Raw genomic sequence first — 26,003 nt, forward strand, 5'->3', positions numbered from 1 at the left:
GTTACGCAATACATTTTATACATTGAAGGATTACTTAACTAAAACAGAGTAGGGGTTTCATAAAAAATGTTATACAAATAAATAATAATAATAATAATAACCCATGGAGGCCTGGGAAAAGAATAGGCTTTCGGTATGTTCTGCCAGTTGTAAAAGGCGACGAAAAGAACAAACCACTAATAGGGCTAACCCCCCTTTTGGTGTGATTAGTTGGTTCAGGACAGAACTAATGAAGCCTCGGACAAGCGCTGTCATGGTCGGGGACGACGCTTGAACCCTATGCCTGTCCACAATGGTAACGACACTGCTAGCCACATGGAAAATGATTTAAATCCAAATAGAGGTGTTTTGCAGGATATGCTTCCTGCAACCACTCTAGAAGGAAAACAAAGACAGAGGATGAGATGGTCAGATGAAGTTAACCGACACCTCATGTTCTGTTATTACCAAGCAACAAACTTAGGAACCAACACAACTGGATACAGATCACAAGTATACACAAAATTTATTACCAGATACCCAGAATTAAAATTTTTAACAGAGCAACGACTAGCTGATCAGAGCCGTGTAATAATCAAAAATAACAGGATACCCCAGTCAGAATTAGAAAACATTAAACAACAAATACAACAAATACTGGAACAAAATAATGTGCAATCAGAAGAAGAAGAAAATACAGTAATTGACTCAAACATCCCAGAGCAAACAAACAAAGAACAACACGCATCAATTAAACAATCAGAGGAAAAAGAAATCTTAAAACAGCCACCAGAACAAGCACAAATAGAACATGAAGTGACACACATGTTAGATATAGAAGAAAAATTTCAGCTAACATATATAGAATACAAAGACACAAATACAGACATTAGACCATTCCTGCATAGACCACCAAATAATCCACAAGTCGAAACAACAATAACAACTTTCAACACAATCATACACAAAAAATAAATGAAATTACAACTATGGAAGAGTTACAACTACTGGTTTATATAGGAGCACTCACTACACTAAATATACACACTAGGCAGAGATCAGACCCAACCAACACACAGAAGAAACCCACAAAACCAGCATGGCAACACATGCTACAGATCAGAATAGAAAAACTAAGAAAAGACATCAGACAGCTAACACAATTTATAAGAAATGAAATATCAGACAAAAAACAAAAAAGGTTAGGTAAAATCTCACAACAAGAAGCGATAGAGCAATTAGATGAAAAGAAGCAGAAATTACAAGCATTGGCCAAAAGACTTGGAAGATACAAAAAAAGTGAAAATACAAGGAAACAAAACCAAACATTCAACACAAACCAAAAGAAATTTTATCAGACAATAGATAACACACACATTAAAATAGACAACCCACCAAACATAACAGACATGGAACACTTCTGGAGCAACATATGGTCAAACCCGGTACAACATGACAGGCGTGCACGGTGGATACAAGCAGAAACAGACACATACAAAATGATACCACAAATGCCTGAAGTGATAATTTTGCAACATGAAGTCACCCAAGCAATTAATTCTACTCACAATTGGAAAGCCCCTGGAAAAGATATAATAGCAAATTTCTGGCTAAAGTAGTTCACCTCAACACATTCACATCTAACTAAATTATTTAACAGTTACATTGCAGACCCATACACATTCCCTGATACACTTACACATGGAATAACTTATCTGAAACCTAAAGATCAAGCAGACACAGCAAACCCAGCAAAATATCGCCCCATAACATGCCTACCAACAATATACAAAATATTAACTTCAGTCATTACACAGAAATTAATGAGACATACAACACAGAACAAAATTGTAAATGAAGAACAAAAAGGCTGTTGCAAAGGAGCACGAGGATGTAAAGAGCAACTGATAATAGATGCAGAGGTGACATACCAAGCTAAAACTACGCATACATTGATTACCAAAAAGCGTTTGATAGTGTACCCCACTCATGGTTATCACAAATATTGGAAATATACAAAGTAGATCCTAAATTGATACAGTTCCTAAACATAGTAATGAAAAATTGGAAAACCACACTTAATATCCAAACAAATTCAAATAATATCGCATCACAGCCAATACAGATTAAGCGTGGAATATACCAAGGAGACTCATTAAGTCCTTTCTGGTTCTGCCTTGCTCTGAACCCACTATCCAACATGCTAAATAATACAAATAATGGATACAATATTACTTGAACATACCCACACAAAATCACACATTTGCTATACATGGATGACCTAAAACTACTGGCTGCAACAAATCAACAACTCAACCAATTACTAAAGATAACAGAAGTATTCAGCAATGATATAAATATGGCTTTTGGAACAGACAAATGTAAGAAAAATAGCATAGTGAAGGGAAAACACACTAAACAAGAAGATTGCATATTGGATAACCACAGCGACTGCATAGAAGCGATGGAAAAAACAGGTGCCTATAAATATCTAGGATACACACAAAAAATAGGAATAGATAATACAAGTATTAAAGAAGAACTAAACGAAAAATATAGACAAAGACTAACAAAAATACTGAAAACAGAATTGACAGCAAGAAACAAGACAAAAGCTATAAATACTTATGCTATACCAATATTGACCTACTCATTTGGAGTAGTGAAACGGAGTAACACAGACCTAGAAGCACTCAATACACTTACACGATCACAGTGCCACAAATATAGAATACATCTCATACATTCAGCAACAGAAAGATTCACATTAAGCAGAAAGGAAGGAGGAAGTGGACTTATCGACATAAAAAACCTACATTATGGACAGGTAGACAATTTAAGAAAATTCTTTCTAGAACGAGCAGAAACTAGCAAAATACACAAAGCAATCACTCATATAAATACATCGGCTACACCACTGCAATTTCATAACCACTTCTACAGCCCTCTAGATCACATAACATCAACAGATACGAAGAAAGTAAATTGGAAAAAGAAAACACTACATGGCAAGCACCCGTATCGTCTAACACAGCCACACATCGATCAAGATGCATCCAACACATGGCTAAGAAAAGGCAATATATACAGTTAGATGGAAGGATTCATGATTGCAATACAGGATCAAACAATAAACACCAGATATTACAGCAAGCATATTATTAAAGATCCCAACACCACAACAGATAAATGCAGACTTTGCAGACAACAAATACAAACAGTAGATCACATCACAAGCGGATGTACAATACTAGCAAATGCAGAATACGCCAGAAGACATGACAATGTAGCAAAAATAATACATCAACAGCTTGCCTTACAACATAAACTTATAAAACAACACGTTCCCACATACAAGTGTGCACCACAAAATGTACTGGAGAATGATGATTACAAATTATACTGGAACAGAAACATTATCACAGATAAAACACCACCACATAACAAACCTGACATCATACTCACCAATAAAAAGAAGAAATTAACACAACTAATCGACATATCCATACCCAATACAACAAATATACAGAAGAAAACAGCAGAAAAAATTGAAAAATACATCCAACTGGCTGAGGAAGCCAAGGACATGTGGCATCAGGATAAAGTTGACATCATACCAATTATACTATCAACTACAGGAGTCATACCACACAATATCCACCAGTACATCAATGCAATACAGCTACATCCAAACTTATATATACAACTATAGAAATCTGTAATTATTGATACATGTTCAATTATTCGAAAGTTCCTAAATGCAATGTAAAATATACCGTACAGTTAAAAGGAAGTCGCGCTTGATCAAGGTCCGCGTCACTTTCCATTTTTAACCAGACCTAAGGTCTGACAAAGGAAAGAAGATAATAATAATAATGATGATTATAAAAATCCAGCATTGCACATAACACCTTCAGTTTATGTTTTTTTCCGTTCTAGAAATACTTACCCCCAAACTATGCATAGCACAGTACTAACATCTCTTCTTCTTTCTGAGCTCAACATATCACTCATTATGGAAGGATGCTGACTCAGTTTTTCAGGATAGCAAATGGGAAGTTGCAGTACAGAAAAATGGCCCAGAGATCACCAGTGTGTGTGTGTGTGTGTGTGTGTGTGAGAGAGAGAGAGAGAGAGAGAGAGAGAGAGAGAGAGAGGGGGGGGGGGGGTGAGAGAGTGAGTGAGTGAGTGAGTGAGTGTGTAGTGAGTGAAGTGTTATGAAACAATGTGTGTATCGTGTGTGCAGTGACTGATAGTGAGACATGAGTGAAGAATGTGGCATTACATTATTTAATAAGTTATTTGTAAAAAAAGTATTGTATACCAGGTGTAAATCTAATGATTGTCTCTAACTAGAAGTCTGTAAATATATGTGTATACGAATTAGCTTATTTTAAATTGATCTAAATTTGTAAATACTTTGACATGTTCTATATCCTTGTAAAAAGAGATCTACAGATGAATAAAGCTACTACTACTACTGCTACTACTACTTTATAATAAATGTGGTCCTATGACGATGGGTGTAACGCCATGTCAGTGTTTGTCATAGCTGCCCATCATCATGGGACCAAAGGTTATGTCAATTACTTCTTCCCTTCTGCTATTCCTGACTGTAGGTTTGTCACCCCTATACAGGACCTCGAAGTTGTTAGACAAGAGAAATTCAAGATGGTACTCACCTCTACTGTTGGTGTCCTTGCTGCCCCACACTAAGTTGTGGGCATCGGCATCACATCCAATCAACAGTTGGTTGCCTTGCCGATGGCAAGCTTCTGTCAGTCTCTTCACCTGAGGCGAAAACAATTTCCCTCATGATACCTTCCTCACGTTGCTGCATTCTGGTGGTCACCAGGTTCCTGGAACAGAAATCCATAATTGGCATGAAAGAAATTCCATTTCTCACACAGATGCATGTTCTGGAGTTTCTTAGATTTCTAGCATAAATCAGTTATCTCCAGTGCCACCGAGGCCCAATACACCCCCTTTAGATAAGTAGGATTCTTGTATCAGGGCCACGTCCACTTCCTGTCTCCCCAGGCAATGGCTAAGGGCAGCAGTGGCCCCTTTACTGTGCTGCAGATTGATCTGCAGTACCTCATGTATCTGTCTTGCTGCCATCATTGTCTTTGAGATCTCTGATTGCCCTGACAGCGACCTGCGGGAACCCTAAAAACAATTTCAGGCCTTGCTCTCGCATTGTCTTCTCTCCAACCTCTACCACGAGGGTTCGTCCTTCCGGTACAACCTTCTGGTCTCTGTCGAGACTTATGGGTTCTGGACCCCTATTTTCTTGAACAGAGTCTTTGGAGAGACGTCCTTAAGGATCTTTAGTACCAATATTGATACCTTTGCGGTCTGAAGAAGCTCAGCTGCTGTCTTAACCAGCAGCTACACGTCCTCCCATGGGGATATCGTGGGCACCTTGTCCTTGAGCCAGTCCACCCTTTGCACCCCCTCACAGACAAAAATGAGGGCACCACGAGGTAGATAAATCTTCCTGAAATTGGGTCCTGGCCCGGTAGCCCCCCCCCCCCTTCCCCCTCCCCTCCCCCGTAATCTTTTCAAAGAGGGCCATCAGCACGAGCTCCTGCTGCGATGTGGTGCCTACTAGTGGATAGCCTTCTTGGATAACTGCCATCGTAAAAACTGAGACTGTAGTACTATAGGTCTGTTTCCCTATTTATTGCCTCGGCTCTCGGCTTTTTCCTTGTGACCTGTCTTCGACATTGTGGGGGTCTGCGTATCCCCTTCAACCTGAGCCAGTTTTTTCTAGGGGGTCTTGGGCTCAAGCCCTTTTAATTCGCTCCACTTTTGTTTGAGAAGCCGTTCTTTTCCTTCCTTGTGTTTCTGTTCCCAGATACGTTTTCTCCTCTGGGCCCCAGACAAGGCTTTAATCTTGATCTGATCCAACTTCTCAGTTACAATTCCCACTTCTTGCTCAGGCCTAGACCTTGATTCAGTAGTGGAAATGCATTCCATCGGTCCTGACCCCAATGTTTGGCTATCTGAGGTCTCGGTTTGCTTTAATTTATTTTCATCTGTCATGTCCATCTTGGTCCCATGAGATTTGGGGATCAACACGGTCCACACCATGGATACCCTGTGCTGTGTAAGGCTGCTTACTCAGGGAGGTTGCCCGGTATCCCTGAGTCTCCGTTTGTGACACATCTTCCCATGTGCCACGCACCCTTCGGCATGGATCACATCACACGTTGGGTTGGGGAAGGAAATTGGGTAAGGACTAGGAGTGGATAAGGAGGACAGGACATTGTGGGAAACTCTTAGTCTGATCCATCAGCTAAGGCCTTTCCTGCAGCAGGTCCTCTACCTTCGGCATAGCCCTCAGCTTCACACGGATACGCAAGCCTCTCCACCTGCAAGGACAGTGCTTCACCAAGGTGGTATCTCCCAGAGAGGTTCCAGCCTGACAGCAGCAGACGATGTCATCATGGACCCTATTGCTATCTCCAACACCTTGGGCCACCATTTTGCAGAAATTTTGAGCTCCTCCCACTATCACCCAGCCTTTCTCCATTGGAAACGAGTGGAGAAGGCTCGGGCGATACCCTTCTCTTCTCAGAATCATGAGTGTTACAATGCCACCTTTACTAGAGGGAGCTAGATCATGCAGTCACTTCATCCAGATCCTCAGCCCCAGGGCCAGATGCTGTTCGCATTCAGATTTTGCAGCATGTTTTGCTTGCAGGCAAGCACTTTCCGCTTAGTACATACAAGCACATATGGGCAGAGGGCAAGTTTCCCAGACGCTGGCGTGAAGCCAGTGTCATACCCATACCTAAGCCCAGTAAGGACAAACACCTTCCTTCTAGCTACCGCTCCATCTCTCTCACCAGCTGTGTTTGCAAGGTGATGGAATTTATGATTCATGCCCAGCTGGTATGGTGGCTCGAGTATCACAATTTACTAACCACTGCACAACATGGATTTTGAGCACGTCGTTCTGCAGTTTACTATCTTGTTACTTTGTCCACCAATGTCATGAATTGTTTTCTGTGGAAATACCAGACCGTGGCCTTGTTTTTTGATTTGGGGAAAGCTTAAGACACCTGCTGGAGGACTGGTATCCTCCATACTCCCTAATGTGGGGCTTCCATGGCCACCTGCCATGTTTCCATGAGGAGTTTTTAAAAGACCGAGTTTTCAATGTATGGATGGGTACTGCCTTGTTGGACACTTTTATCCAGGAAAACGGTGTGCCTCAGGGTTCCATCCAGAGTGTCATCCTCTTTGCTATCGCCATTAACCCTATAATGGCCTTTCTCCCTCCGGGCCTCACGGGCTCCCTTTTTGTTGATGGTTTTGCCCTCTATTGCAATTCTTCATGGACCTGTCGCATTGAGCGGCTTCTTCAATGAAGTCTCGATCATCTTTACTCATGCAGCATCGACAATGGCTTTCGTTTTTCCACTGAGAAAACCGTTTGTACGAGATGTGACTGGAAAGTTTTAAGAATGGGCTTGTAATTGTACAATGGTTGTACTTACATGCTACTGTAATCCATCTCCTTCAAAATAGTCCCCTTCTGACTGAACACACACACTCCAACAGTGTTTCCACTTTTGGAAACATTCCTGGTTTTTTTTTTTTTTTCCTTCTGAAGTGTGTTAAGGACGCCCTCCGTATTTGCCTGGATGTCTTTAATCGAGTCAAATCACTTCCCTTTCAGTGAAAATTTCAATTTAGGGAACAGGTAGAAGCCCGCAGGGGCCAAATCAGGGGAATATGGCAGTTGGGGAAGCACAGGAATTTTGAATTCAGTCAAAAATTCAACGATGGAGAAGGCACGATGAGCCAGAGCCTTGTCAGGGTGTAGCACCCAACTCCTGACATTCCACAATGCAGGCCTTTTCGCACAAAAGCCCAAGGACACTTTAGTATTCGTGGTTAATTGTCTGTCCTCTAGGGGTAAACTCATAATGCACAATATTGGTAGAATCGAAAAAAATCATCAACATTGTCTTCACGTTCGACCGACTTTGCCGTGCTTTTTTCGGTTGTGGTGAACCTGGAGTCTTCCACTACGGAGACTGCACTTTGTTATTTAACAAATGTGGATCATTCTTTGTCCTATTAATCAGTTCTTGGCACACTTCAATTCGGTTTTGTCTCTGGTCACTTGACAACACTATTGGAATGAATTTTGCGGACACTCAACGCATGTTCAGATCTTCAGTTAAAATTGACAGAACTGCATAGAAACTTAAATTAAGTTCATCACCCATCTCCCTAATTGTAAGTCTATGATTAGAGTGCACTAAGTTGTTAAGTTTGACAACATTTTCGTTCGTTTTTGAGGTGGAAGGATAGCCGGACCATGGATCGTCTCCAAACGATTCGCGGCCATTTTTAAATCTATTGAACCAGACAAAACCATTTGACTGGCTCATACAATTATCTCCAAAAGCTGTTTTTAATAGTTCATAAGTCTCAGAAGCTGATTTCCCAGTTTTAAAACAAAATTTAACACAAACTCGTTGCTCTGTTTTTACGTCCATTTTCACACAGACAGGATCCGGCAACAAGCCCTAACAGACCTGCACTCAACCAGCTGTCACAATGACCTAAATAAAGGAAATGCAGTTTCCTGTCACAGGACGTTCAAGAACAAGGCAATGACTCACTCCCCACCCTCAGTGTATCTGCCCGCCAAACCAGTAATCAGTAGTGGATCTAATCTAAAAACTTCCCAATCACACCTCATATGAACTTCTGGCCATGCAATTGGTTTCTCTCACCATATTTACTTCTTGGGCCTGTTATTCTTCCATTCGTTGAAACTACGAAATTCCTGGGACTCCTGCTCGATAGGAAACACTATTGGTCCTCCCACAAGTTTTACTCGGCAGCCCCCTGCACATGGTTTCTCAATCTCGTACGTGTCCTCAATGCACTTCCTGGGGGTGCAGCTCGACCCACCTTCCACCGTTTGTACCGCTCCATTGCGCTTTTGAAACTAGACTGTGGGTGCTTTGTTTACGCATCTGTTTGTTCATGCATCTGCACATCTGTGCCTCTTATGCCGTTTCAGTACTATCGACCATCATGGCAACCGTTTGGCCAGTGGCACTTTTACACTAGCCCAGTTGAGAGTCTGTATGGAGAAGCTGCCGAACTACCTCTGTCCTTCTGCTGTGACTTCCTCCTCAGCAGATACGAATGCCGTTTGTCTGCCGTGCATGGCCACCCATCCTATGCCTCTGTACACTGTAGACTGTCCATCCCTTAGGGCAACAGCTCCAGGAAAGCTTGCACTTCCTCACTCTATGGAACCACTGTGATGATTATGTGGATTCTTGGTCATGTCTGTCTGACAGGAAACGAGGCTGCTGAAGCTGCTGTCAGGCTGCAGTTCTCGTACCTCAGCCCACTAGTTCTTACATTCCCTCTGATGATCTCTGTGTTGCCATCTGTCAGGAGGTGGTGTGACTTTGGCATCACCACTGGTACTCCCTTCATGGGAATAAGCTCCAGGTTATTAAACCTCTCCTAGCAGCTTGAATGACCTCCTCTCACTCCTCCCACCATGAGGAAGTTATTTTAATGAAGTTGCTTAATGGGCACTGCCTTTTTAGACATCGCTATTTGTTAAGTGGCGCTCCTCCACCACTTTGTGCACATTGTGCCCAACATTTAGCTGTCTGCCATTTCCTGATGGAATACCCTTTCTTTGACCAGTTATGTTCCTGTTTGCATTTGCTGTCTGAGTCATTGGTTGTTTTAGCAAACAATGCGTGGACTGTTGACTGGGTTTTACTTTTTATTCATTGTCATTGTAGCAATATGGCAAATTTTTAGTTCTGGACCTCCGTTTCTTTATTGTGTATTTTATAGACCTTTCTCCACATTCCTGTTTTTAGATGTCTTCTCTTCTGTCATTGGGGATTGACATGTACTCAATTTTAACTCCTCTCTTTGTCTTTGTGTTTCACACTTTTGACATGTGCGCATATAACCATAGTTGTTATTGTGCCCTAAAGCAATAAAAAACAGAAGGGGGGAGAAATACAGAAGTCCTTACATTTTTTTGTCAACTTATGTCTCTACTTACCAATGAGATCTCAAAATTTGTCAGGGAAAGATGCTAAAACTTGTCTGTAAATCAGGGATATATCAGGAAATTTCACTTGGGGAAACTTGTGGCAACCCTGGTGTAAGAATCAACATGGATTTAGGAAAAAAAATATTGTGTGCAACTCGGCTCGCTCTGTTTGCCCATCTGACTTAGAGGGATTTAAATTACAGTACAGATGTTGGTGTTGATGTTGTGTTCCTTGACTTCCAGAAGCCATTCAGTATAGTTCCACATTAACTACTGAACAAAATATGAGATTACAGAATGTCAGAGGAGTACTCTGACTGGACTCAGGACTGTTTAGTGGATGGAACTCAACCTGTCATTCTTAATGGTACAAAATTGTCAGGTGTAAAAGTATACAGGGTGAGCACAATGTCTTACTCTGATTATAACAATTTATTACAGAATAACCGTTTGACATAATAATTTACATTTGATGCCATTACATAGGTTAGTGCTACTAATTTTTTTTTAGACCATTTACGTTAGTAAACCTCAACATGTTCTCCTTTGGTAGCTCGGAGAATGTCGAGGCGGTGTTCCAGTTCCTGCCAGGTGTTTTGTAACATGTTGTTCTGTCACAGTACCCACAACAGCTTGTATCCTAGCCTCCAGTTCACAGTTCATTGATGTCAGCAACTGGTGTGATGAAGACTCTGTCTTGATATAGCCCCAGAAAAAAAAGTCAAGGGGCGTAATGACTGGAAAGTGGGGTGGCCAGGGTGTTGGACCGTTTCTTTCAATCCACCGATCCAGGAATATTTCACCCAGGAAATCACGCACCATCAAAGCCCAGTGTGGGGAGAGGGGGGTCAGGGGGGGGGGGGGGGGGTGCGTTCCATCTTGCTGGAAAATTATCCATGGTTGATATTCTTCTAACTGTGTGGCAATGAACTGTTGCAAAACGTCAAAGTAAATGTTAGTGGTAATGGATTTTTCTGTGAAGAAATACGGTCCAAAAACTTTGTTATGCATGAGGCTGCACCAAGGATTCCCTTTTTCGCTGTCTCGCTGTAACTGTACAGTAGCTTGTGGAGACTCTGAACCCCATATACGGATATTATGCATATTTACCATTCCACTGATGTGAAAGGTGGATTCATCGGTAAAGCATGTGCGTTTTAAGTAACTGTTAGCGCTATCAATCATGTTGAGAATCTCAGTTCCAAATTCAGCGCGTGTCAGCAAATCATTCGGTTGCAAGGCCTGCACGGTTTGCACTTTGTAAGCATGCAACCTAAGCCTTTGATGATGGATCTTCATCACACTTGCTTGCGGTATTTGAAGTTCACGTGATGTTTGACGAGTTGATTTAGACGGACTCCGTTGAAACAATTGCTGAACACTATCAACAGCTGCATCACTCACATGAAACCTGCCACTTTGAGGACGATCTTCAATGCTGCCTGTTTCATTAAACTTTGCATACCATCACTGTATTGATTTAATGTCAGGAGGGCTGCGTCCACAAGAAGCCCGAAATTTACACTGAACACTGATGCGTGATTTTGTTTCATGAAACCAAAGCACACATTGCACTTTCTCCAGCTTTAATGCCATTTCGCCAGCAACTAACGTGACCTAACAGACCACGTCGGTGTTGTGAAGCACTAGTGCCATCTATTGGTCACAACAACTAGTAACACTAACCTATGTAACGGCGTCAAATCTAACGTATTATGTCCAACGGTTATTCTGTTATAAATTTTTATAATCAGGGCAAGACTTTGTGCTCACCCTGTACGTACACTCCTGGAAATTGAAATAAGAACACCGTGAATTCATTGTCCCAGGAAGGGGAAACTTTATTGACACATTCCTGGAGTCAGATACATCACATGATCACACTGACAGAACCACAGGCACATAGACACAGGCAACAGAGCATGCACAATGTCGGCACTAGTACAGTGTATATCCACCTTTCGCAGCAATGCAGGCTGCTATTCTCCCATGGAGACGATCGTAGAGATGCTGGATGTAGTCCTGTGGAACGGCTTGCCATGCCATTTCCACCTGGCGCCTCAGTTGGACCAGCGTTCGTGCTGGACGTGCAGACCGCGTGAGACGACGCTTCATCCAGTCCCAAACATGCTCAATGGGGGACAGATCCGGAGATCTTGCTGGCCAGGGTAGTTGACTTACACCTTCTAGAGCACGTTGGGTGGCACGGGATACATGCGGACATGCATTGTCCTGTTGGAACAGCAAGTTCCCTTGCCGGTCTAGGAATGGTAGAACAATGGGTTCGATGACGGTTTGGATGTACCGTGCACTATTTAGTGTCCCCTCGACGATCACCAGTGGTGTACGGCCAGTGTAGGAGATCGCTCCCCACACCATGATGCCGGGTGTTGGCCCTGTGTGCCTCGGTCGTATGCAGTCCTGATTGTGGCGCTCACCTGCACGGCGCCAAACACGCGTACGACCATCATTGGCACCAAGGCAGAAGCGACTCTCATCGCTGAAGACGACACGTCTCCATTCGTCCCTCCATTCACGCCTGTCGCGACACCACTGGAGACAGGCTGCATGATGTTGGGGCATGAGCGGAAGACGGCCTAACGGTGTGCGGGACCGTAGCCCAGCTTCATGGAGACGGTTGCGAATGGTCCTCGCCGATACCCCAGGAGCAACAGTGTCCCTAATTTGCTGGGAAGTGGCGGTGCGGTCCCCTACGGCACTGCGTAGGATCCTACGGTCTTGGCGTGCATCCGTGCGTTGCTGCGGTCCGGTCCCAGGTCGACGGGCACATGCACCTTCCGCCGACCACTGGCGACAACATCGATGTACTGTGGAGACCTCACGCCCCACGTGTTGAGCAATTCGGCGGTACGTCCACCCGGCCTCCCGCATGCCCACTATACGCCCTCGCTCAAAGTCCGTCAACTGCACATACGGTTCACGTCCACGCTGTTGCGGCATGCTACCAGTGTTAAAGACTGCGATGGAGATCCGTATGCCACGGCAAACTGGCTGACACTGACGGCGGCGGTGCACAAATGCTGCGCAGCTAGCGCCATTCGACGGCCAACACCGCGGTTCCTGGTGTGTCCGCTGTGCCGTGCGTGTGATCATTGCTTGTACAGCCCTCTCGCAGTGTCCGGAGCAAGTATGGTGGGTCTGACACACCGGTGTCAATGTGTTCTTTTTTCCATTTCCAGGAGTGTATATAAATCATCTGGTGGGTAATGAAGGAAGCTCCATGAGACTCGAGATGATGCTGTCATACATAGCCAAGTATAGTTGCCAGAAATCTGTATTGAAATACAGCAAGACCTGTGTAGGATTAGGCAGTTGGATTAGGCAGGGATTGGCAGTTGATTCCCAGCATAAATAAATTTAATGTATTGCACATAAATAGATGGAAAGGTATTACTGTTTGATTACACAGTCACTGGAAATAGTAACAACCACATAATATATACAATTCTCTGGAGCAGCCTAAAGTGAAACCATTAGATATACGTTTAAGGAAAAGCAGATGCCAGGCTGAGATTCACAGGAAGAATCGTAAGGAAATATAAAATCAAGCGATAGAAAATCCAGGATAACTTAATCATGAAATTATGGAATTTGCCAATTATCTGACTCCTCCATGTATAACTCTGCTAGAGTGATCCCAGAAGTCCAACACAAGATGTAATCCCTGCTTAAAGCGTTGGCCCTTCCCTGAAACATCTCCCTTGAATCCATTTCCCACCTCACCGCATGTCACCTCACACACCCACATTGTACATGCACCCTAAAATCCACATACCTAGCAATTCTGGGGCCCCCATTGTGGCTGGTTTTTGTGCCCCCCCCCCCCCCCCCCCCCCCCCTCCCAATGAAAGAATTTCAGCCCTCATTGACCAACACCTCCAACCAGTTGTCCTTAATCTAGCCTCCCATGTCAAAGACACCAACCACTTCCTTCACTGACTCTCCACCATCATCATCCCTCTACCTCCTGGGTCCCTACTCATCACTGTTGGCATCACCTCCCTATACACCTACACCCCTCATGCTCATGGTCTTACCGCTATTGAATACTCCCTTCCTAACGTCTTACTACCCCATTCCTCATACACTTTACTAACTTTATCGTAATCCACAACTACTTCTCATTGATCGAAGGTATGCAAACAAATCTGCAGCACAGCCTTGGGGACTCTCGTATGCCATGTATAGGAGACTTTCCTAGCTCCCAAAACACCAAAAACCTAGTCAGTTCAGGTTGATTGATGATATCTTCACATGATCTGGACTCGAGGCCAAGACACCCTATCTTCATTCTTTCACAACCTCGACAACTTCTCTCCCTTCCACTTCATGTGATTCTCCTCAACCCAGCATGCCACCTTCCTAGATGCTCACCACCTCCTCTCTTATGTCTCCATCTGCACCTCTGTGTCCACATTAAACCCACCAACCACACCTGCATTTTGGCAGCTGTCATCCCTTTCCCACCAAAGAATCTCTCCCCTACAGCATAGTAACCCGGGGATATCGTATTTGCAGTGACAAAACTCCCTTGTTCAGCATGCTGATAGTCTCACCAAATCCATGACTGACATGCACTATCACACATACCTAGTCCACAAACAGATCTCGCATGCCATTTCCCCTTACACTCCCAATTCTCCCACCACCCCCAAGAATCTGCCACAAATGAGTGTGCACTTCATATCCCAGTACCTCCCCAGAATGTCACAACTGAACGATATCCTTTGCCAGGGCTTTGATTATCTATCATCACGCCCTGAAATTATGCCCTGAAATGAGGGACATCCCACTCGAGATACTTCCCACCCCTCCTGAGGTGGTGTTCTGTCACCCACCCAACCTTGACATCATCCTAGCCCATCTCTATGACACTCCCAATCCCAACCCTTTGCCACAAGTATCATAACCCTGTGGAAGACCCAGGTGCAAAACCTGCCCAATCCACCCAACCAGCACTCATTATTCCAGTCCTGTCACAGTGTTATCCTACCCCATCAGGGCCAAGCCACCTGTGAAAGCAGCCGTGTCATTTACCACATCTGCTGCAATCATTACGCAGCTTTTTATATTTGTATAGCTACCAGTCAACTGTCTGCCAGGTTAAATGGCCACTGCTAAACTGTTGCCGAGAGCAAAGTAGACCAACCTGCATTACAACATGCAGCTGAACATATCACACTTGATTTCAATGGCTGCTTCACTACCCAAGCAAGCCATCTGGATCTTTCCCAACACCACCAGCATTTCTGAACCGCGCAGATTGGCAATCCAGTCCCTCCACCAGACAGCATTTGTCTCCCTCCTCTTCTGTGCACTGCTGTCCCCCTCCCTCACTCCTCTAGATTGCTGTTGGCATCCCACATGATAGTTGCATTCTGGCGCAAGTTACCAGAGTTGGTGCTCGTGTATGCTTGAGGTGTGCTTGCTTGTGTGTGTGAATGGAGTATGTCCCTCTTTTATTGCTGAAGGCTGTGGCTGAAAGTTATATGTAAGAGTCTTTTAATTGTGCCTGTCTGCAACTTGACATTTGACATGTCTTCTTGACGGTAACTAGTACTCTGTCTTTTCCTATATTGTTAATATTATGAAAAGGATAGACTGTTAATGGAGATCTTGAGACACAGGCAGCCACAACAAAAAGACTTATAAACAAGTAAGATGTCTAAGTCAAAAGAAGGTATTTTGGCTGAAAGATTACTTTTTTAGCGTTATTTTTTTTGTGCCAGTCTGTGACTTAAGAAAATGTAATTCAGCTGCGAAAGATTCTTACCAGCTAGGATTAATTATAGGACGTATAGATAATCCAAATAAAAGCAACACATTTTGTCATGGGTTTATGTAGCAAGTGCAAGGACATTGTGGAGATGCCCATCAAATTCCAGCAGCAGATGCTACAAGAGGAGATTTCTGCATCTTCTATGGCATTACTCTTAAAATTCTGAGAGTGTAAATTCCCAAAAGGGCATAACAACATATTAGTTTTTCCTACGTTGAACCCATGAAATGACTATCATGGAAGAAATCAGAGAAAGAGTGCACCTGCAGGCTTAGGAAAAATGATTTTTCCCATGCACCATCTGTAAACTGAAGAGAAGAGAAGTGGGGGGGGGGGGGGGGGGGGGGAGGAATAATAGTGATGCCAGAAGTATACCCATCCATACACTGCAAGGCAATTTGTGGAGTGTAGATATAGATGTAATGCACAGCATTTATTATTCAACTCCCCATTAAGAATGTTGTACAACCTCACTGGAAATCCTAAGGATATAAAACAAAACCATTAACCTGACTGGATTATCCCTTTCAGTTTAACTCTTATCAAAGGTATTTACTATTGTAATTATTAATCTTCTTTAATTCCTGGAATGTGTACACCAGTCAGTATCAATAAAAAATCACATTACTGTATCACCTAGAATGAATTAACTTTGATCATTCAGAAGCTGTGTTGTCTTAACATTTTATGGGAACATTTAAAATGTGCAGAAATACTGAAAGTAATTTAAAATAACAAGACATAATAATGTAAAAAAGACATAAACCATTTTTTTCAAATAAATAAACAGGTAAAATTTAAAGTGAAAATGATAAAACCGTAATTCCACCTTGGCTGCAGTCAAGTAATGTAGTCTATTATTTTTATATAATTTAAATCATATGCTGATAAAATAGTTCATGGTTATGCATAAAACTTCAGATTATCAAATAATTAGTAGTCTAGTATACTAAAAGAATTATAGTTTATTTGTATAAACTAACCACAAAAGTCACAGCACTGTGTTTTTTATTTATTCATTTATCATAGTAAATAAACTTTACTGTTAAATTTAGTATTCTGGTGATCTGTCTTGTTTGCCATATGCCCTTCGGCCACTAAAATTACTTAATTAGTGTTTGCATTGTTGTACTTCGCAGTTTAATTATGTGTTCACTACCATAATTATATTGTTATGGACTGCAACACAGCTTTTCATACATCCAAATAAACAACATTAACCTCAGTGGAATGTCTTAATTACACTGGAATTATGAAACTACATTTCAGTTAGCACCTAATGCTTAGTGTTGTACTGCACATTTAATGGTAAATGAAATGAAAACCATACATGCCCAAATACTATCCACTTAATTGTGTTATTGGTGAGGCATTGACTGTCCCGTTTCATCACCACCACCATATTATTGTTATTGTTATTATTATTATTATTATTATTATTATCTTACTTTCTTTTCTCAGACGTTATGTCTGGTCAAAAATGGAAAGTGACGCGGACCTCGATCAAGCGTGACTTCCTTTTAACTGTACGGTATCTGTTACATTGCATTTAGGAACTTTCGGGTAATTGAACATGTATCAATAATTACAGATTTCTATAGTTGTATATATAAGTTTGGATGTAGCTGTATTGCGTTGATGTACTGGTGGATATTGTGTGGTATGACTCCTGTAGTTGATAGTATAATTGGTATGATGTCAACTTTATCCTGATGCCACATGTCCTTGGCTTCCTCAGCCAGTTGGATGTATTTTTCAATTTTTTCTGCTGTTTTCTTCTGTATATTTGTTGTATTGGGTATGGATATGTCGATTAGTTGTGTTAATTTCTTCTTTTTATTGGTGAGTATGATGTCAGGTTTGTTATGTGGTGGTGTTTTATCTGTTATAATGCTTCTGTTCCAGTATAATTTGTAATCATCATTCTCCAGTACATTTTGTGGTGCATACTTGTATGTCAGAACGTGTTGTTTTATTAGTTTATGTAGTATGGCAAGTTGTTGTTGTATTATTTTTGCTACATTGTCATGTCTTCTGGGGTATTCTGTATTTGCTAGTATTGTACATCCGCTTGTGATGTGATCTACTATTTCTATTTGTTGTTTGCAAAGTCTGCATTTATCTGTTGTAGTATTGGGATCTTTAATAATATGCTTGCTGTAATATCTGGTGTTTATTGTTTGATCCTGTATTGCAATCATGAATCCTTCCGTCTCACTGTATATATTGCCTTTTCTTAGCCATGTGTTGGATGCGCCTTGATTAATGTGTGGCTGTGTTAGATGATACGCGTGCTTGCCATGTAGTGTTTTCTTTTTCCAATTTACTTTCATTGTATCTGTTGATGTTATGTGATCTAAAGGGTTGTAGAAGTGGTTATGAAATTGCAGTGGTGTAACCGATGTATTTATATGAGTGATTTCTTTGTGTATTTTGCTAGTTTCTGCTTGTTCTATAAAGAATTTTCTTAAATTGTCTATCTGTCCATAATGTAGGTTTTTTATGTCGATAAGTCCACTTCCTCCTTCCTTTCTGCTTAATGTGAATCTTTCTGTTGCTGAATGTATGTGATGTATTCTATATTTGTGGCATTGTGATCATGTAAGTGTATTGAGTGCTTCTAGGTCTGTGTTACTCCGTTTCACTACTCCAAATGAGTAGGTCAATATTGGTATAGCATAAGTATTTATAGCTTTTGCCTTGTTTCTTGCTGTCAATTCTGTTTTCAGTATTTTTGTTAGTCTTTGTCTATATGTTTCCTTTAGTTCTTCTTTAATATTTGTATTATCTATTCCTATTTTTTGTGTGTATCCTAGATATTTATAGGCATCCGTTTTTCCATCGCTTCTATGCAGTCGCTGTGGTTATCCAATATGTAATCTTCTTGTTTAGTGTGTTTTCCCTTCACTATGCTATTTTTCTTACATTTGTCTGTTCCAAAAGCCATATTTATATCATTGCTGAATACTTCTGTTATCTTTAGTAATTGGTTGAGTTGTTGATTTGTTGCTGTCAGTAGTTTTAGATCATCCATGTATAGCAAATGTGTGATTTTGTGTTGGTATGTTCCAGTAATATTGTATCCATAATTTGTATTATTTAGCATGTTGGATAGTGGTTTCAGAGCAAGGCAGAACCAGAAAGGACTTAATGAGTCTCCTTGTTATATTCCACGCTTAATCTGTATTGGCTGTCATGTGATATTATTTGAATTTGTTTGGATATTAAGTGTGGTTTTCCAATTTTTCATTACTATGTTTAGGAACTGTATCAATTTAGGATCTACTTTGTGGTAACCATGAGTGGGGTACACTATCAAAAGCTTTTTGGTAATCAATGTTTGCGTAGTTTTAGCTTGATATGTCACCTCTGCATCTATTATCAGTTGCTCTTTACATCCTCGTGCTCCTTTGCAACAGCCTTTTTGTTCTTCATTTACAATTTTGTTCTGTGATGTATGTGTCATTAATTTCTGTGTAATGACTGAAGTTAATATTTTGTATATTGTTGATAGGCATGTTATGGGCGATATTTTGCTGGGTTTTCTGTGTCTGCTTGATCTTTAGGTTTCAGATAAGTTATTCCATGTGTAAGTGTGTCAGGGAATGTGTATGGGTCTGCAATGTAACTGTTAAATAATTTATATCTAAAAACAAAGATGATGTGACTTACCGAACGAAAGTGCTGGCAGGTTGATAGACACACAAACAAACACAAACATACACACAAAATTCTAGCTTTCGCAACAAACGGTTGCTTCGTCAGGAAAGAGGGAAGGAGAGGGAAAGACGAAAGGAAGTGGGTCTTTCCCTCTCCTTCCCTCTTTCCTGACGAAGCAACCGTTTGTTGCGAAAGCTAGAATTTTGTGTGTATGTTTGTGTTTGTGTGTCTATCGACCTGCCAGCACTTTCGTTCGGTAAGTCACATCATCTTTGTTTTTAGATATATTTTTCCCACGTGGAATGTTTCCTTCTATTATATTGTTAAATAATTTAGTTAGATGTGAATGTGTTGAGGTGAACTTCTTTAGCCAGAAATTTGCTATTTTATTTTTTCCAGGGGCTTTCCAATTGTGAGTAGAATTAATTGCTTGGGTGACTTCATGTTGCAAAATTATCACTTCAGCCATTTGTGGCATCATCCTGTATGCATCTGTTTCTGCTTGTATCCACCGTGCATGCCTGTTATGCTGTACCGGGTTTGACCGTATCTTGCTCTAGAAGTGTTCCATGTCTGTTATGTTTGGTGGATTGTCTATTTTAATGTGTGTGTTATCTATTGTCTGGTAAAATTTCTTTTGGCTTGTGTTGAATATTTGGTTTTGTTTCCTTCTATTTTCACTTTTTTTGTATCTTCTAAGGCGTTTGGCCAATGCTTGTAATTTCTGCTTCTTTTCATCTAATTGCTCTATCGCTTTTTGTTGTGAGATTTTACCTAACCTTTTTCGTTTTTTGTCTGACATTTCATTTCTTACAAATTGTGTTAGCTGTCCAATGTCTTTTCTCAGTTTTGCTATTCTGGTCTGTAGCCTGTGTTGCCATGCTGGTTTTGTGGGTTTCTTCTGTGTGTTGGTTGGTTCTGGTTATTATTATTATTACTATTACTATCATCGTCATCATCACTATCAGAATAGAATTTTATGATGAGACATCAGTGTGACAAATATGAGACATTGTTTACTCATGTAATTTTCAATTTCTTATAGGAAATTCGGAAGCTTGCTGAAGGATCTGAGACCTTCAGTCCTACATTGAGTGTTTTGCATAAAGGTATTGCGCAGCAAGTGCGAGCAAGGTACAGTAAGTTATTTTCTTCTGCAAGCTATTTTACCAAAAATGTGGAATAATGAAATTATGTGTAATTATAATTTTAGACACCATTATTTGTTAACAGCAGAAACTAGGATATAGGTCTTATTCAGGATACAGGATAAAAGAGCATACAGCATAGGTCTGGACCTTCATGGGTTGTGCGTGAGAGACCTTTTGGTTGGTTTAGGATTTAATTTAAGATTTAAGGTAAATTCAGATAGCTCAGTTGCTGCAACATGCCTAAAAGAATCCAAACATTTGGATTGAAGCTGAAATCTTACATGCAGTTTTAATCTGTCGTCAGAAGGTGTATTTAAATTCAATTGAAGAGGAAGATATTTTGTTTAAGAAGTTGAAACAATTAACTTGAGCAATAGCTAGGAAATGAAAGGTTGTACTTTGTATAAATGACCTTTACAAAAGAAAGCTGTCCATAGTATGAAAATGTGAATGGAAGTATCACATTTCAGGATCCTACGCATCATCCTTCAGAAGTAAGAAAGAAAGGAAGACATGCAGATAAATGAAGAAGTGTGATATTTATGACCATAGATTAAGAGCAATATAAAAGTCAAAGGGAGGAAAGGACATTAATAAGAGACTTCTAGTTTCATTTTAAATTTCCATACCCTTACATAATATTTGGTGAACATCCGTATGTAGACACTAACACCCAAAATGTTCAATCATGTAACTTCTGTCAGCTTTATCACGATTCCAGGTTTTTGCAAATATGCACAATGTACATATTTGCAAAAAAACTGGAATATACATTGTACATTCACCTCTCGCTACCCTAGTTTGGTGACTCAAGTATAAAACCGTAAATTAGAAGATTTAATGCTAATTTTTCTTCGGTTCTGTGTATGTGTAAAATAGGTTGTCCCACTGTACATTGTATATTACACTGTCCTCAGCCACCACCAGAAGCAAAGAGCAAGTATAACAGTTTTTTCTATATGTTTAGTAATAATTTTAGAGTGTACAGGATAATAAAATTATCACCAGTGGATGGATTGAGCATCATCTTTTATATTGTGGCATATGACAATGTCATACAATGTCCAAAGCCAGGTAGATACTTTTTTGTATTTTTATTTATGTAGGCTGTTGTAACTGACTGATCTGTAGGATAGCCCAAGTTGTAGGTTGGGTTGAAAGGCAACAGTTTCATTGTTCTTATGAAGCAAGCAAATGACAGAGTTACTGGTAAGGTTGAAAGGTGACCGTTTGGTTCTGGATTAGCTAAGTCAATGAACGTGATTCATGGGAACTACCATAATTCTCATTGTGACTCATGTTTTATGTGCATTGCATTTTGATCAGTTCTTACCTTCTGTCATGTTGATGGCACCATTGGTGGTGGCAGCATGTTCAATATTCCGACACCTGGTGCTTAGGACAGATATCACATTTTAACCGTGCAACAGAAAAACGTGGTTTTGGAATTGAGTATTACACAGAGGGTCATTTGCAAGTTGTGAACTGATTACAGAATGGAGCAGTAAGGTTGAATTACTACTCTTTGTTTGGGAGTCATAGATTTTGAGCAAGATTTTGTACTCATTTCTCAGGAATCTGATATCCTAGGGCATTGGTTCAACCTGAAGGATATAGACATTGTTAAAAGGAGGTGACATTTTGCACTTTTGCTGTAATCATTTTATTTCATTATTACAGTAAAAGTGGAAATGGCCACCTTTTTTTAGTAAATTTGTTGCTGTGGTACCTGCTATGAAGAAATATACATTGCTGCTGCAACTAATATTAGGCTTCTTCAAGATAGTAATTCAGATCGAAAAAGGAGTCAGTTGCTGGGATTTCATTTCAAGGAAACTACGCTCATTGACAAATAGAGGAAATTTTTAGATCCTTATATTGAGAATACAAAAAGGAATATGCCGTAGTGGAACATACCAGAACCACCTTACTCTTGCTGAAGACATCTTACTGAGGAGATTTGAACTAACAAACTATTAACTGTATTTGATTAACATTACATTACGCTACCTACCGCACTACTGAAACTTCTTGGCAGATTAAAACTGTGTGCCGGACCGAGACTCGAACTCGGGCACACAGTTTTAATCTGCCAGGAAGTTTCATATCAGTACACACTCCGCTGTAGAGTGAAAATTTCATTCTACTGCACTACTGTTTGCCTCTAGTGCAGATGAGCTTCATCTGTTAATTGAAAAATTTAATACACAATGTTTGAAAGTTCACAGTCGGTGTGTATTGCAAATTTTAACTCACGGCATTGAGAGGAGAACTTTTATTATGAAAATCATTAAAAAACTGAGAGTTGCACAGTGAGTTGCAGAGACATGCCTGGTGGGAACCATAATGAGAGGTAAAAAAAAGAACAAATATCTCAAGGAACAGGCTTAAAGCAAAGAAATAATTATTTTTATTTTTATTGATATCAATATAATAGAAGGAAACATTCCACGTGGGAAAAATTATATTTAAAAACAAAGATGAGGTGACTTACCGAACGAAAGCGCTGGCAGGTCGATAGACACACAAACATACACATAAAATTCAAGCTTTCGCAACAAACTGTTGCCTCATCAGGAAAGAGGGAAGGAGAGGGGAAGACGAAAGGAAGTGGGTTTTAAGGGAGAGGGTAAGGAGTCATTCCAATCCCGGGAGCGGAAAGACTTACCTTTGGGGGAAAAAAGGACAGGTATACACTCGCACACACGCACATATCCATCCACACATACAGACACAAGCAGACATTTTATTTTTATTTATTGATATGTTCCTCTAAACAACGTTTTCCTCCAGTATAACAAATACCTGGAAATTAATACATCTATTACATAAGATATTAATTTATCCCCTCAGGATGTCCCTCCAGGCATTTCGATCTTATACATTTTCCTCCTCTGTGCCATTCTTCTCCTTTTAATTGTACATTTTGAGGCAGGTGGTCATAGGGCGTCTCCTTCTCTTCTTTCCGTCTGTTTCCCATTCCAGGATTGTTTTTGGTATTCTGGCTTCCTTCATTCTTCTTACATGCCCGTACCATTGTAACTTCCTTTTGTCCATCACCTCATGTATTTTTTCTCTTATTTCCATTCTCTTTATTATTTCATCATTTCTTATTTTCTGTTTTCTTAGAAATTCTTACTGATCTTCTCCAGAAGTCCATTTCCACTGCTTGTAGTTTTTTTACATGTTTCAGGTTAGTAGTCCATGTCTCCACTCCATACATAACTATGCTCTCTAGTATTGCTTTATACACAATTCTTTTGGTTCAGTTTATTATATGTCTGCTCCATAAGACTGAGTTTGGTACTCCAGTGACCTTCCTTCCACTGCTAATTCTTTTATTAATTTCTACCTTTGATTTTCCCTCCATCTCAAAAATGGGTCCCAAACAACAGAAAGTATTGACTGTCTTAATTCTCATACCCTCTATGGATAAGTCAACTGGATCATTAGTGAGGTAATTTGTTTTATGATGATTAATCTTCAGTCTGCAGTTTCTGTATTCTATTGTTAACTGATTAAACATGTAATTTGCATCACCCTCATCTTGTGCTATAACTACTTGATCGTCAACAAATAGTAGGTTATGTAAATAAACTCCATCTTTAATTTGTAGGCCCATCCCATTGCATTTATGAGACTATTTCTTCAGATTTACGTCTATATAGATTTTAAATCATGTTGGTGGTAAGGGGAAGTCTTGTAACAGCTCCCTGGTTGTTCTAAATTTCTGTGGAAGTGTATTACCAATTTTTGCTTGACATATGTTGTCTTTATATATTTCCTGTTTTATTTTAATTAAAGGATGCTTTATGTTCGCCATGTGTAATGCTCTACAAAGTAGTTTTCTTGGGACAATATCATATGCTTTTTCTAAACCTATGAAAATTAATCCTATGTTTTTTGATTTTTTCCTACATTTCTCTAATATCTGTTGTAATGTGAAAAAATGGTCTGCACATGATCTACCGGCTGTGAAGCCACATTGTTCTTATTGTGTTTTAAAATTTATTTCCAGCTTATTTTTAATTATTTTCCCAAAGATTCTCATTAATGTGTGTATAACACAAATTCCTCAATAGTTCAAGCAGCTTTTGTGATCCCCTTTCTTAATTATTATATTAATATATCCTATCTTCATTTCCTTGGATATTGAATCTCAATGTAACATTTTATTGAATAACTGTTTTATTAGTTTCACAATCTTATTACCACCATTTTTTTAAGAACTCCAGATTGATACTTCCTGGTCTAGGTGATTTACCATTCTTCCCTGTTATTAGTACCTCGCTCACCTTGCTTTCTAAAATTTGTACCTCCTACCCTTCCTGTTACTTTCCTTCTACTGTTCCTTTCTCCAGATATTCTTCTCTATCCTCATTTAATCATTTCCAGAAATATTCTTCCCATTCCTTTGGTGTTATCAGTCAAAGATCAGTTTTGGCTTTCATGTCTTTTTGAAGCCCCATTAATACTGACCACACTTCATTCACTCTCCCAAATCCTAGTTTGCTATTGACATTAATTCATGTCCTTTCCCATGCTTTTGCTGTACTTGTTTTTTTTTTTTCATCACATCATTCTTTTCCATGTAGACTGTTCTTGTTGCTTCTGATTTATCATTCAACCACTGGTTTGAATGTGTTCCTCTTTTATTTAATTGTCAACTCTATTTCCTCCCACCACCATTCTGCTGTACGGCTGTGGTTGTTTTCCTTTATGCTCAACACTTCTCTTGCTATATTCATAACATTGGTTTTTATGTATTCATATATTTCCTATCTACTTCCCTCTAATTATGTCCTTTCCATTCTGGCAGCAAAGAATGTCATATACTTTCATCTTGTAGGCTGTCAATATTGAAGTGTAGATTTTGAACTTTCTCAGCACTATTTGTTTTAGTGTTGTTAATATCATTCTTTGCAGTCTTACAAGGCCAAAAACTCTTCATTTGTACTAGATAAGGGCTTGATCGACACTTGGCTCCTCTATAAGATCTAACATCTGCTTCCTTGCATCTACTTGTGTGTCTAATGATGATATAATCTATAATAGAATGGAGTTCCTAGCATTCTGATGCAAAGTATATTTTTAAATGTCCTTATGTTTGAAAAATGTGTCGGTAATTTTCAAATCAAACTGTTCACAAATCAGTCATTCTCCATTGTCATTACATTCTGTCTCTCCGTGTTTTCCCACTGTCGTACATGATTCTGTAATTCCTACACTTCCATTCATATCGCCCATGATAATCAGTTCCTTCCTCCTTGGGATTTTTTCTACAGTTTCCCTAAGGATTATCCTGAAAGTATCTTTTTCCTGGTCTTTGTATCTTTCATGAGTACATGTA

General features: G+C 40.1%; 1 protein-coding gene across 1 annotated transcript in view; it reads left to right on the plus strand.

Moving 5' to 3' along the window:
- The window catches only part of LOC124777195 (DNA-directed RNA polymerase, mitochondrial), a 283,528-nt gene that overhangs the window by 117,084 nt on the left and 140,441 nt on the right, over nt 1–26,003 (plus strand). Inside the window, exon 10 of the mRNA XM_047252510.1 lies at nt 20,548–20,636. Coding sequence (XP_047108466.1) covers nt 20,548–20,636 — 89 coding nt within the window. The remainder of the gene's footprint in view (nt 1–20,547; nt 20,637–26,003) is intronic.

Source organism: Schistocerca piceifrons, chromosome 2, assembly GCF_021461385.2.
Source record: "Schistocerca piceifrons isolate TAMUIC-IGC-003096 chromosome 2, iqSchPice1.1, whole genome shotgun sequence".
NCBI classification, from domain to species: domain Eukaryota; kingdom Metazoa; phylum Arthropoda; class Insecta; order Orthoptera; family Acrididae; genus Schistocerca; species Schistocerca piceifrons.